Source organism: Amyelois transitella, chromosome 10 (assembly GCF_032362555.1).
Source record: "Amyelois transitella isolate CPQ chromosome 10, ilAmyTran1.1, whole genome shotgun sequence".
NCBI lineage: Eukaryota > Metazoa > Arthropoda > Insecta > Lepidoptera > Pyralidae > Amyelois > Amyelois transitella.
The window spans coordinates 3988865-4003325 of NC_083513.1; the positions used below are offsets into that span (position 1 = coordinate 3988865).

At 35.4% G+C, this 14461-nt stretch overlaps 1 protein-coding gene across 1 annotated transcript in view; it reads right to left on the reverse strand.

Annotated features, from left to right (window-relative positions):
• Window positions 1-12303, reverse strand: part of LOC106137719 (homeotic protein Sex combs reduced) — a 39409-nt gene extending 27106 nt beyond the window's left edge. The window contains exon 1 of the mRNA XM_013338623.2: window positions 11550-12303. Coding sequence (XP_013194077.1) covers window positions 11550-12303 — 754 coding nt within the window. The remainder of the gene's footprint in view (window positions 1-11549) is intronic.
• Window positions 12304-14461: the final 2158 nt, after the last annotated feature.

A 14461-nucleotide genomic window follows, 5' to 3' on the forward strand; every position in this document is an offset into this window, starting at 1 on the left:
TAATATTTCATAAAGAAATATAATCATAACTATTAAATGAGTAAGTGGTATGGTGTTTGTATGAAATACTTAAGTTATTATTTTTGTGGCTTAGTCTCGGTTGCATCCTCACCTTTTTGAATAGAAGCCCAGGGATATTAAATGAAAGTAAACAGTATATATAAAAAAATTACTTGAAATAAAAATACTTAAAAAAAAGTACATAATAAGTATATTGGTAGGGTCGTAGCATGATTTTGCAAAAAGCGGCCATTGCGATAGGCAGCCAACCGCAAGCTTCGGTTAAATCCCTTCAAAGGTTTATTTACTCATTTTTATCGCCCAGTCATGGTTTAGACCTTTATTTTGTTAACCCTTTATGCATATTCGACTTAAGCCAATGTCAACATATTTAATACGACTTTAGATCTTATTACTTATGGAATAAGACTTATCTTGTAGCTTTATACGCCAGGCGGAGCTTTGCGGTAGAATTCTTGCAATGCCGGTCGTTCGTGTCTTGATTTTATCGGCGATCTATTTTAATATGTATAATACTAAGTTGGTATACGACACGATGTCTGAAATAGCTTCCTTTTGCGCTATGTTTGTGTTTATAACTAACATTTGAATATTCTTACTTTATCTTTGTATATGTAAATTTAGACATTTAATGTTACGAGTCGCGTATTCGTAAATAGTAGTGTTTTGTTTAGCACAAAGCCAATTAGTCCATAGAGTTTTAAGCCAAGATCAGTGGTGAGTTGCACTGTAGAAATACCTTTAGCATAATATTATTTGAGTCATAACTTACCGCCGGCAAGCAAGACCGCTTGATTTATTTATGGTCTCTGACTCCGCCACTAATCTTTAGTGGAATTTAATTTGTTATTTATTCACTAATCGCTTTTAGTGTAACTGTGGGACAGGTAGGGCTGTCTTGATGTGGAGAGATAAATATCCCGCTGATGAAGCACGTTTTATCCGTGTTGTCCGTATTTTATAGTCACATTCTAGTACTATTAGTCGGCCTGCAGCGCTGAGCGTTCGATGCGCTTGCGCAACTACTTTTTTGGTTTAAATTTTATGGTCTACATGAAATTTTCGAAATCTTAATGATATAATATAACTATTGAAAAGTAGAACAAGAAAATATTACTAATTATCTTGAGACTGCTAAGTAATTTTATTCATTTGACCACTTTTCCTTAAATTTACTGTTAGACTGTGCTTTTAATTAAATTTGGTTATTGCATTTCGATTGTGCAATACTTAGGTATTTTGTAAAATTATTATAAATTTACAAAAACATTTGATTCGGATAAAATGCCAGGTCTGTACGACACTAAACAGGCTACTGTTTAACCTATAATTATTTTACTATAGAATTACAGATCAGTCGACCACATAACTAGTTTTCAATAAACTGTATTTAATCGGCCATTAACTCAATTTATTCACATCGTAAATTTAGCGACAAATCATTTAAGTATTTTAATAGGTGTTTATGGTTAAATGTATCACGATATTATTTATAGTCAATAACTATGTTAATTATTTTAAATAAATTATACCCAGCGACGTGAGTTTTATATAGTGTTATTATTATTATCTAAATATCTAAAAGAAGGAACTGATTGACTGACAAGTCGCAAGCTATAAACTTATATTCTTACTAGCTGTCCCGGCAAACGTTGTTTTGCCATATAAATAATTTTTAAGTTAAGGGTGGACAACCATTATTACTAAGGGGTATGAAAAATAGATGTTGACCGATTCTCGAACCTATTCAATATGGACACGAAATTTCATGAGAATCGGTCAAGCCGTTTTGGATGGAGCCAATATGGACCGTTTTGGATGAAGCCAATATGGACACGAAATTTCATGAGAATCGGTCAAGCCGTTTTGGAGGAGTACGGGAACGAACATCGTGACACGAGAATTTTATATATATATACCTTGGATATATTATACCTTGCTGAACATAACCAATAATTGCCTGAATGTGCAGGTTTTGACACGATATTTTCTGTATAGATATGAGAGTATTGGATAATAATGGATTTTAAGCAAAATTTTGGTACCTTCTAAAAAAACGCTAGTTAATTTTAAATCGGTTATTTTTACCCAATACTTACGTAAAGCTAAATTATTAAGGCCTTTGACCAGCAAAACCTTTAGTTACAGTGCAGCCTAATGGGCACTCGGCATTTAAATAAGCATTTATAGCTCCCCGAGATATTGCATTTCGTAAATAAATTCTTGATTAAGTATTATCAGTTTTAATTAATCTACTAGCGTTTGATTGATTCCGTTTATATTGCTTGGTTTTTATCTATGTCTAAATACACTTAGACATGTTGAACAATTAGTTATCTCTCTATCATTATGCCTACAATATCAGTTGTGTGTTGTGATAACAAATATGTATAACCTATGGTTGTAATAATACTGAGTTTATTATTTAAGTTGGTAAATAGATGGCAGAAGAATATATTTTTATAGATATGTAATGTAAGTTAACTGTTTAGAAATGCTGCAGCTATCAAATAATTGAAGATTTGTCTACCTACAGACTTGATGGAAACCTTTATACCATAATACGTATGTTTTTTCATTTTAGTCAAAATTAATGAAAAGAGAAGTACACGATACAACCTGTTTCGTTAACAAATAAAGCTTATTGTGCGTAGTCTCTTTAATCTTAATTATTATATTCTTCCTCTAGTATTTATTGTAGCCAACCATTACTACTGCTACAATTCCAAATCTATACATGCCTAACAATATAGATAGAACACACAAAACACTTTTCAAAGCTCGAAGCCAACGAAGAAAAGTTCTAACAAGAACTAAATGCCATATTGAAATCTTATAAGCCGACACGCAGGCCCACACCTGAGTTATTACGGCCAAACATGGAAGGGTCGCGACCTGAGCTATTTGCATTAAGACTACTGCAATCTGGCGACTGGTAGACTATTGTTTGAATGTGGTGAAAATACTTTTCATCGTGATGATAACTAAGTATGGCAAAATCCGCGAGCGGTTCTTTTACCTTTATTACGCAAAATATATGTAAGTGTGGCATGAAAGCAGACTTAGAGATAAAATGATTACAAATCAAACCATGGGGTTCAAAAGCGGAATTACGTATATGTATGTAAAATTAAATAATTTATAATTTAAGGGTTCATCGCAACCTTTTGTTTCGCCACTTTGTGCTAAAACTTTCTAATTCCATGTTTTAAACGTAGGTATGCAGAATGCCTTATATTCATAATTGTACATTTTAATAACTCTATGTGACACGTCAACCTGGATCGAAGTTTATTGCCTGTGCGAATCTAAATATAAATATTTTTATTGTAATAGCTAAAACTACATTTGCCTAACAATCGATTTATTTACTAAGAATCCATACAGCTATGTCATAAACTCTATTCACATCCAGGGTTATAAATAATACCTAAATCTTGTTCATTTAAAAACTATAAAGAATATAACATAGAACGTTGACAATTTTGAGTATCATTTCCAAGTTGTTGCAACTTCAAATGCTTCAAGTTAATACGTTTCTTTACATGCATGCGTCATGCATATGTAAGATTTTAATGACTAACTACTTCCTTTGAACATCTGAGCTATTATTCAAAGAGTTGAACGTAGCATCAACAAGACTGGTGCATTTATCGTTGCAAACGTTTTCATAGTCTAGACTATTTGTGCCGACAATAGAAATGTATAATAATTTCTCTATTTATCACATCAAGATTGCATTGTCTACTTTTGATTCTTAACATTTAAAAAACAAGCACGATGGGAAAGCAATAGGCGAGAAGGAAGACGTACAAACGTAAGTACAAAACCTTTGAATTCTGATAGCTAATAATGAAATTCTTTGTTTGAAGTACTACGGAACTACTACTACTATACTATGGAAGTGAAAAAACAAGGGAAAATTATTAAATTGACACACTCTTTCTGAAAGTATCTTAGATGCCTACAAAAAGCTGGAGGGATAAATTAAAAATTATCAAGGTGTCGGTCATACTACGAATTATTAGCAAATAATTAGTCTTGAAAGATAATTTTATCGTGACTGTTGACAAGGTTGCGGTAATATGCCAAGCGGGGAAACAATAAGATAGCATTAAATGTCACTTCTAAAATCGAACATCTGCGCATTTCATCTGGCGACATCTGACTTCTTTTTGAAATTTTATTTTATCTTTTTTTGTTTTATCTTATCGTACTTACCAAAGTTTGATATTTTTCACATTTTCTATGTTGTCTAAGTTTTGTAATTGTCTTCGCCAATTATTTATTTTTTAACATATTTTTTATAAACGCAACACTACATATACGCACTCTTTCACGCACGCACTCAATCCTATTCCTGTCCCACTCTCACACATTTCCCAAATTTCGAAAAAGAATTTTAAAAAAAAAGCGCGCCAATTTCGTCTCCGCGCGCAACTGCATCGCTCTCTGCATCGATTGTGAATATTCGCAAAATTCATCAAAGACGCTAAAACTTTATTAACTACGCACCCCGGGGTTAATTTGTGAAGTGCAGTGATTTGTGTTTCCCAAAAACTACCCTTTGGATCGTGGAAGATACCGGCGCTGGACAAGAGCTCGAGTTACGGATCAAAGGTACTCCTTGTCCATTTCCTTCCGCGAGACCAAGTGTTCCTCACGAGCCGTATCCCTATCTGCTATCCTCACATTACTCTTCAACGCAATACTTCTCACACGCTATTAATATCGTATATTTTACTTAATTCCAACGCACCACGCAACGCATCTCATTACTACATACTTAACTACCTACATTACGCTACACTTTCATTCGCTTAAACACTCATAAACTCATATGTTTCTCTTAAATATAATAATTTATTATCTTATATATTCACAATAGAATATATATTACGCATAACAAATATTCGTTCAATTGTATTTTTCGAGATAATTTGATATTTTTTGTTACGAATTTACGTCAAATTATTTATCGACATCGCCGCCATATTTATTTTCACCGATTTATTTTATAAATTTATTTTCTAGTTTCATTAAAGTAATTTTTTACATATTTTCAATTTAAAATGTCGAAACAAAAGTCTGAATGTGCATATTCTCCCGAAATTGTTCGATTAACAGCAAAAAAGGAACATCTTTTTGCTATTATTCAAGACGCATATACACTTAGTAAAGATATTTCCGATGAAACAAACAAAGAGCAGTTCTTGATAATGATACAGTCGCTTGAAAAAACTAGGACTGATTTTATGCAAACGCTCGATGATTTAGCCATAGCTCAAATCTCTTTTGATCCAAAATCAAAACCCGATTACTCCAGTATGAAATCTTTTGACCAACTTTATTGTCATATTAAAGCTTGCGAAAATAAATACATCTGTAAGATTTCCAGGTGCGATCAAAAGTTTGAATTGTTGAATAAGAAATTACCCCCGCTTAATTTGATATCATTTGATGGTACCCCCACAAAATGGTCACTCTTTTATGAAAACTTTAAGAGTTTAATTCACGAAAATCCCCGCTTGACGGATGCGGAGAAGGTTCAGTATCTGGTAGGCAAACTAACAGGTAAAGCCCTAACAGTATGTTCCGGTATACCTCCCACGTCAGACAATTATTTGATTATTTGGAACGCGCTTTTGGAGAAATACCAAGATATCAGAGTCCAAGCGTCATTTTATATTGACCAAATGATTAATTTTAAGACTGACCAATCGCTTGATACATTCTTGGAGCAATTTTGCTCGGCCGAATCTGCGTTACGCAGATTAAAAATCGATAACTTGTCCGATTATATTTTTACGCATATAGCACTCAATAAACTTGACAAAGAGACAGTAAGGTTATTTGAGCAAATGCATTCATGTGTTGAGATACCTACTTTTTCTCAAATAACGCAATTTGTCAATCATCAAAACAAGATACAAACGCTTCGTTCGTCTGCCTATACTATGAACAAAACGCTACCCTCGAACGCTAATAAAAATACTAACAAAAATAAAGCAACGCATAATTATTTCGCTAACACCGATCAGATAAATACCAAAACAGACATACGTAATTCTAATTCTAGAAACTCACTATCTTACAATTGTTTGATATGCAATTCTCAACCTTCACACGCATTGTATAAGTGTCAACATTTCTTGAATCAGACTCCAGTTTCCAGAAATAATTTAGTCACTAAGTACAATTTTTGTATTAATTGCCTCGGATTTCATAATATTGCAGTCTGTCGTTCTCAACGTAACTGTAATATTTGTCAGCAAAGACATCATTCTTTGTTGCACATGCATGATACTCAAAGTGCTATCACACCGTCTAGTCACAAGGCGAAGTCAGTGAGCTATCCGTCTCACTCGCACGCACCGTATTCAGCCCCTGTTGCCGATACGCTCACACAGTCGAATTCTATGCAGCAAGTACACGCAGACTCGAATACGCGCGCAAATTTAAATAATGTTGCGCTGTCGGTTGTTACTTCGTCTCGTTATAATGAGCTAGGTAATACCGTTGTTTTACCTACTGCTTCCGTTTATGTTTTTAATAAGAATAAGCGACATAATTTACGTCTATTTTTAGATTGTGGATCTATGAGCCACTTCATCACAAAATCTTGCTGTGATCGATTAAATTTAAAAATAACTCCCGCTTCCTCCTCGATTAAAGGTATCGGTCAGACCGAAAGTGTATCATACGGAGTCACTACTCTGAAATTCCATTCCCGTTTCGATCCTATGAGTTCGTATGATATAGTTGCGCGTGTTATTGACTCGATCACCGACCACCTACCCAACTATGAGTTAGATATTTCTAAATTAACTCACTTTAGTGACTTACCAATGGCTGACTATAATTACCACACGCCCGGCGAGGTGGATTGTTTAATTGGTAACGAGCTCTTCCCGTTTCTGTTAGGAAATGACAAAGTGACTTCACCGCACTCTTCCGTAGTTGCGTTAGAAACTACTCTTGGATATGTAGCCATGGGTAAGGCTGCTGTTACGCGCATCAAGCCCTGTCGCAATGCTAATAATAAAACTTTCTTTTGTTTTACTGAACAAACTTCAACGCTAGAATCAATTACTCAACGCTTTTGGGAACTCGACAATGTCCCTCATAAAATTCATATGAGCCCTGACGATCAGGCCTGTGAAGAAATCTTCAAGTCAACTTATTCTCGAGATAATACCGGTCGTTATACTGTGCATCTCCCGTTTAAACATAATCCTTCAGAATTAGGAAATTCTCATTTTATCGCTAGACGCCGTTTACTGAATTTAGAGAAAAAACTTGATAGTAATCCTGATTTACGTACAAATTACAACGACACTTTGCAAAGTTATATTGATAAAGGTTACTTATCTAAGGTTGAAAATGCATCGTCGGATGATAGCTCTTATTATATTCCGCACAGAGCTGTTTATCGCCCCGACAAACTCACTTCGAAAACTCGTATCGTTATTGACGCCAATAGTAAAACTACTAGTGGAAAGTCCCTTAATGACCTTCTTTATACAGGTCCGAATTTACAGACAAGTATATTTGACCTTTTATTAAATTTACGCATGTTCTCTGTGGCCCTATCTGCAGACATTGAAAAGATGTATTTTCAATTGAAACTTACTCCCACTCATCACGTTTTTCAACGTATTTTATATCGATTCGATTCTAGATCTGATATCGATACGTTCGAGTTCAATCGTGTATCTTTCGGTATATCAAGTTCCCCTTACCTTGCCATGAGAGTCATTCGCCAGCTAGCTGCCGATAGCCGCGATCAATTTCCTCTCGCCGCTACAGAAGCTGAAACTCACATGTACATGGATGATTTCATCACATCTATGGATGGCGTAGACGTCGCTCTAAAGGCCAAGTCCGAGTTGATCCAAATGTTTGCCTCTGGTGGTTTTAATCTCACGAAGTGGATTTCTAATAGTCCCGACCTCTTGGACAAGTCGTCCGCAATGCAAAGTGAAGACGTCATACAATTTGATACTAACGCTTCAACTCCACATAAGATAGTAGGAATGCAGTGGTTACCTACTACTGATCATTTTCAATTCTCAACAAACGCTGATATGCAAGAGTGCACCAAGCGCTTTATTCTCTCGATTACTGCGCGCTTGTTCGACCCATTAGGACTACTAGGCCCGGTGGTCACATACATGAAACTGCTCGTTCAAGAATGCTGGATGGCTGGCCTTGATTGGGACGATCCAGTGCCTCCCGCGATCTTAAATAAATGGACACAGTTTCATAATGAACTTGCTTGTCTAGAACAAATAAAAATTCCGCGACATGTCGGATTACGTTCTCCGCATGTCATTCTTCTAGGTTTCGCAGACGCAAGTGAAAGGTGCTATGGCGCTAATGTGTATATTCGCGTTAGTCAAGACTCATACTCACCCGGCTCTGTCCACTTGCTCGCTTCTAAGTCTCGCGTAGCTTCACTATCTAAAATGCCACTCGCACGACTAGAGCTGTGCGCCGCTCTTCTTCTCGCTAACCTTCTAGACGCCGTTAGACATACTCTTTCCCAGAGATGTCATATCAACGAAATATACTCGTTTTCAGATTCATCTGTGGCGCTTACGTGGATTCATTCTCCGCCGTATAAATTCCATACATTTGTGGCTAATAGAATTACTGAGATTAACTCAAAACTTCCCGCTAAGCATTGGTTTCATGTAAAAGGCATTGAAAATCCCGCAGATATTATATCTCGCCCTGTAACGCCTAAAGCTCTAGTCAACAATCAATTTTGGTTTAATGGTCCCAATTGGCTAAGCCTTAGTTGTTCTGATTGGCCATTGAAACCTTTTACGATTAATCCTAATGGTTGTTTAGGAAATTTAGAGACTAAAACAATAAGTTTAGTCGTTCAAAGTCCTGAAGATATTCAGACTTCTCATCCAATTGAAATTATGGCTGAAAGAATTTCAAACTGGTTGAAATTATTACGCTCGGTTGTTTATATGTTACGTTTTATACAAAAATTAAAATCTCAACAACCTATTTCTGTACAAGATTTAGAATTTTCTGAACTTTATATAATCCGCTTTGTTCAAAATAAGCATTTCTCTAAAGAAATTACCGCTTTGCGAAATGGGAAATTATCTGATAGTTCTCTACTCAAGTTAAACCCTTTTATCGACAAGGAAGGCCTTCTAAGAGTCGGTGGGAGATTATCAAACTCTGAACTCGATTTCGGTCAAAAGCATCCCATTTTATTACCTTCTAAAAATTTAATAACTCAATTGATTATTGATTATTATCACGTTACTAACCTTCATACAGGACCTTCACTATTACTCGCTCTTATAAGACAAAAGTTTTGGATACTATCCGCTAGAAACTTAATTCGTCAACGCGTACATAAATGCAATATTTGTTTCAAACTTAAACCGAAATTCACTTACCCTCGCATGGGAGATTTACCTACCTTTCGCATTTCAAAAGTTAAGTGTTTCGTTAACACTGCTGTAGATTATTTAGGCCCCTTTTTTATTACACATATTCGACGCCGTGGAATCAAAAGCCACAAGGCATATGTTTGTCTATTTGTGTGTCTCGCCACCAAGGCGTTACATTTAGAATTAGTTTCTGATCTCAGTTCAGAATTGTTTGTCGACGCTTTCAAACGCTTTATAAGTAGAAGAGGTCCGGTTTCTATGATCTATAGCGATGGCGGAACCAACTTTATCGGCGCTAAACGAAAACTTAGTGAAATTTATGATTTATTACAGTCCACAGCTCACCAAAATTATATCAGTAATTATTTATTGACAAATAAAATTCAATTTAAACATAGCCCGCCGTACGGTCCTCATTTTAACGGTCTAAGTGAGGCTAATGTTAAGAGTGTTAAAACTCATATACTCAAAACTGTAGGCTCTCAGATCTTAACTTACGAGGAGTTCACAACTGTCTTAGTTCAAATAGAGGGTTTGCTGAACAGTAGACCCCTTTGTGTGCTAGGTACTGAACCTGAAGCAACTGCTCTCACTCCAAATCATTTTTTAAATGTTACTCCTATAAAATTTCTTCCCGCTGAAAATTACCTTGAATCGCCTGATAATCGCTTATCACGTTATCAATTGTTATGTAAACTCACGCATGATTTCTGGCGTCGTTGGAGCCAGGAATATCTCACTTCCCTTCAACAAAGAGAAAAATGGACTAAGTCCTCAGAAAATATAAAACTGGGTACTGTAGTCATACTCAAAGACAATAATACGCATCCTCATTGTTGGCCCCTGGGAGTCATTACAGATGTTTACCCGGGTAAAGACAATATAGTTCGAACCGTCAAGGTTCGCACTTCTTCTGGGAGTTATATACGTCCAGTAATCCGGGTTTGCCCATTGCCTACTCAATAAATGTTATTACCTAGATTTATATATTTTAGGTTGTAAGTTTTAATTTTTTTGTTATTAGTTACGTATCTACTCAAAACTTGCAATTGTATTTATTCCTAGTTCCTGTATGTTGTTTCATGTAATATAGAGGAAACCTCTAGGCCGGCAGACTTGTCTTCGCCAATTATTTATTTTTTAACATATTTTTTATAAACGCAACACTACATATACGCACTCTTTCACGCACGCACTCAATCCTATTCCTGTCCCACTCTCACACATTTCCCAAATTTCGAAAAAGAATTTTAAAAAAAAAGCGCGCCAATTTCGTCTCCGCGCGCAACTGCATCGCTCTCTGCATCGATTGTGAATATTCGCAAAATTCATCAAAGACGCTAAAACTTTATTAACTACGCACCCCGGGGTTAATTTGTGAAGTGCAGTGATTTGTGTTTCCCAAAAACTACCCTTTGGATCGTGGAAGATACCGGCGCTGGACAAGAGCTCGAGTTACGGATCAAAGGTACTCCTTGTCCATTTCCTTCCGCGAGACCAGTAATGAATTATTCCTTTTATTTTTTGAGTAGGTGCTGCCTACAAATTTATTTTCTTAAAAAAAAGAGCATGTTTTTAAATATTTCGTCAAGGTACTAAACGATTCAAAATAGATTATCTGTTGAATAACCCAATTCCCGCTCAACACCAGAAGGTCAGGATCTGTCAAATCACACGTCACCGTGACGGAGCACTTTCCCCGTCATTAGGAGATGGGAGAAAAAAGGCTTCGAATGTTCAGTTGGAAGCGCCCGCCAACAAAGCCATTATGCCTTATTATGGACTTCATCCATCAGCCACGCATATCGATCTAACATTAATGCATGCTAATGCTTTATAAATAGATATATAATTTGTTTTGTCTCCACCTCGGCATCCAATTGATGGATAGACTTATTTCTATTACATCAAACTGTTGGTTTTATCGAAGGCGTGGCAGACTAACGTTTTTACTTCCGAAACCGAGCTAGTTTATGATTTCACGCCACCGGTAAAAAAGTGTGAATCGGGCCGTTTGAAAAATTGATTATTCTCGCAAAGAAATTCATTATCTACCCGGACGGTATTCCGTTATGAAATAAATTTTAAATAAAGGTGTTTACTCACTTTGTCCTAGGTGCACTCTTTTCATCCAGGGATAAATCTGCGGAGGGTTCGCTTGCGCCGTCGACGATTTTGAATTCTTCGTGTTATTACTAGAGTTATTAGCCTCGTTACTCTCATTGCTCGATGTACTTGAAGCCGGGCTGGAGATGTTCTGATTCACATTAGCTTTGTGCTCAACTGGAGAAGCGATAGGTGTTGTCAGTCCTAACTTAGTGCTCGTTCCACTAGAATTTTGTCCGACACCTCCAAAACCAGGTGAAGTTCTTCCAGGTCCTGAAGACGTTGATAAGTCTTGTGGTGATGCAACTCCAGTTGTGGAAGTGGAGTCGGCAAATTTACAACTAGCAGCAGCGGCTTGGCTTGAAGGCGTCGACATTAAATTTGGTGATAAAGCGCCCGGGCTCGGGTTTGTATGTTGATGCATATGACTGGCTGTACTGCCAAGTCTCTGCGGATGCAGTTGTGTGTAATCGATCATCGTTTGTGGTTGCATATGAGCTCCCGATGCGGGCGTCGCATACGGGTGTTGTGGGTAATGATGGCCGACTTGCGGCGGTGAATAACATGCGTTTGGGTATGCTGATGCTGCTGCATTGGGATTGTAGTAGTCTGCTCCAGGCGTCGGAAGGCCTGGATGGCCAGATTGTTCAACAGGCGTGCCGGTGCGTCCCGAGGCCTGGTTCCCATAGCAACTAGCTAGGGAGTTAACGAATTGGTAGGAGCTCATCCCAGCGTTGTAATTTAGGTCGTTCATTGATAACAGTATGGGTATTCTCTGTCTCAAAGTTCACTATACTCTTGTCATCGTTTGGAAGACCGCTGAATGGCTCTAGTTGGACATGTTAAGTGCTACTATTCGCGGTCCGGTTCAATTGTCCTCTCGGAGTGCGTCTTGATTGATGGACCTGTGATAAAATGAGACACATTAGTTCAATTGTGTTGCCTTGTTATTTTTGATGAATGTTTTTATAAAGATATAATGCGTTTTTAAAGCTATGATTTTTAGAGTAACATTATCGTGGTTTGAAGATAGCTAATCGTGTTACTTGTAAAAACAATCAGTCTATAAATTACTTAAACTGTACAATGAATTTATACGTGCACATAATAACTGTATAAGTATATCAAAGACACTCTTAAACTGACCAAATGGCGCAAGTATCGTTGATATAAATATAGATTTCTTAAGATTGTTTTCAATTTGATTGTTTAAGATTATTGTTATGATGTTTATTTCTTACAACTATGTTTTGGTTCAATATATTTTAATAGTATTAAAAATATTAGAATACTGCTGAATACAGCTACAATTTAATAACCAAGTTGTTATCAACGCTTGGAGTAAGAAAATTGACTAAATTACGCTTATACGCCTTTTGCACAATAGTACCGAAATTCGTAGGGGGTCTATTCTAAAACAATAAATTAGGGCTGCATCCTAAGCGCAGTACACATGTCGAGTCAAGTGCGTAAAAAATCCCGAGTTCGCCACGTGGTATGGTTATAAAAGTGTCCACATAAGTTTATGGCTGTAAGCGGTAGGCCGAATGACTTCTTCGATTTATGAACTCCGCTCACTACATAAGTCTTTAAGAGCAAATTAGCAGTCAGTATGCACTGGATTTATTTGTCGTATGTTGAATTATGTGTGAATTTTAAATTTCGAAAGCAAATTGTACATTTAAGGCGTATGAAGATTTACGCTTGTTGTATTTAAGGAGAAATATGCGTGGATGATTCATCATGACATGAATCGTTTTATCTGCTGTTTAGTTTAAGTAGAATAAAGTAAGGAATAATTTAATTTATCAATTATAAAAATATTGTTATTTTTATGGATTAAAATCTAATAACATAATAACTACTATCCTCAAATAAGTATAATTATAAATTATAATAGTTCTAAAGATTTCTAAAGACCTACCTAACATAAGTATTTTTTATACTGGCTAGGAAATAAACTTAATTTACATTGTAATAAAATGACTTTAATTTTGTTTTATTTAGTTCATCATGAAATAGTTTTCTTAGCAAACGCAAAATAAACATGTTATACTAAAATAAACGTAATGTTTTTTTAAGCATTTTTCATTACACACACATTACAGTATAGTGTGAGGTTTACAAAGAAATTATTTTAAATATTACGTACTCAGAAGTTTTTAAAATGTATGTAATTTGAATAAATTTATGCTAGCCTGGAAATGAACTAAGTAATTTGCTTTATTTATATTAAAAAACATGAAGTTTACATAATTTAAAAGTATCAAAAATAAAAAAGTAGGTACCTATAATGCATCTTAATATTAAATTATTTTCATTGCAAATTATATAATTTGGAATTAAACTCAAAAACCAAATTTTGAAGGCACAAAATTAATTTAAATAATTAATGTTTCTTTTTTAATTCTTAAGATGTTTAACTAAAATTACATATCTGGTACATATATTTTTTAAAAAGAGTAAATTTGTCATAATGTTTTATTAACTAAAAATATAAATACTTATTATTTTTTTCTTTAGGAAATATTGTTCATGTTCCTAAGGGTTTTGTAAAAACTTTATTGCCAAGTGTCAAATGTCATGCCAAATTTAGTTGCTAATTTATTTTTAACTTAATTAAAAAGCACGCAAATGGCAGACTCATAGCCTAGGGTTTGTTATACTCTGTACACATTGTAGGAGGTGGTGTAGAAATATTGGTTAATACCTGATAATAAATTTAAATTTTTATCTCTTCTATAAGTATGAAATTTCAGAACTTCGTTTTCAATACTCATCACATATACCTATCACATGTAATATTTATTAAGCTAGGGCCTCGGATAAGTAGGTATATTGAAATAGCGTCAGATTGCTATCCCCTACCCAATTTAAAAATCTTGATCGAGTTATATCCTCCATTAAAACCA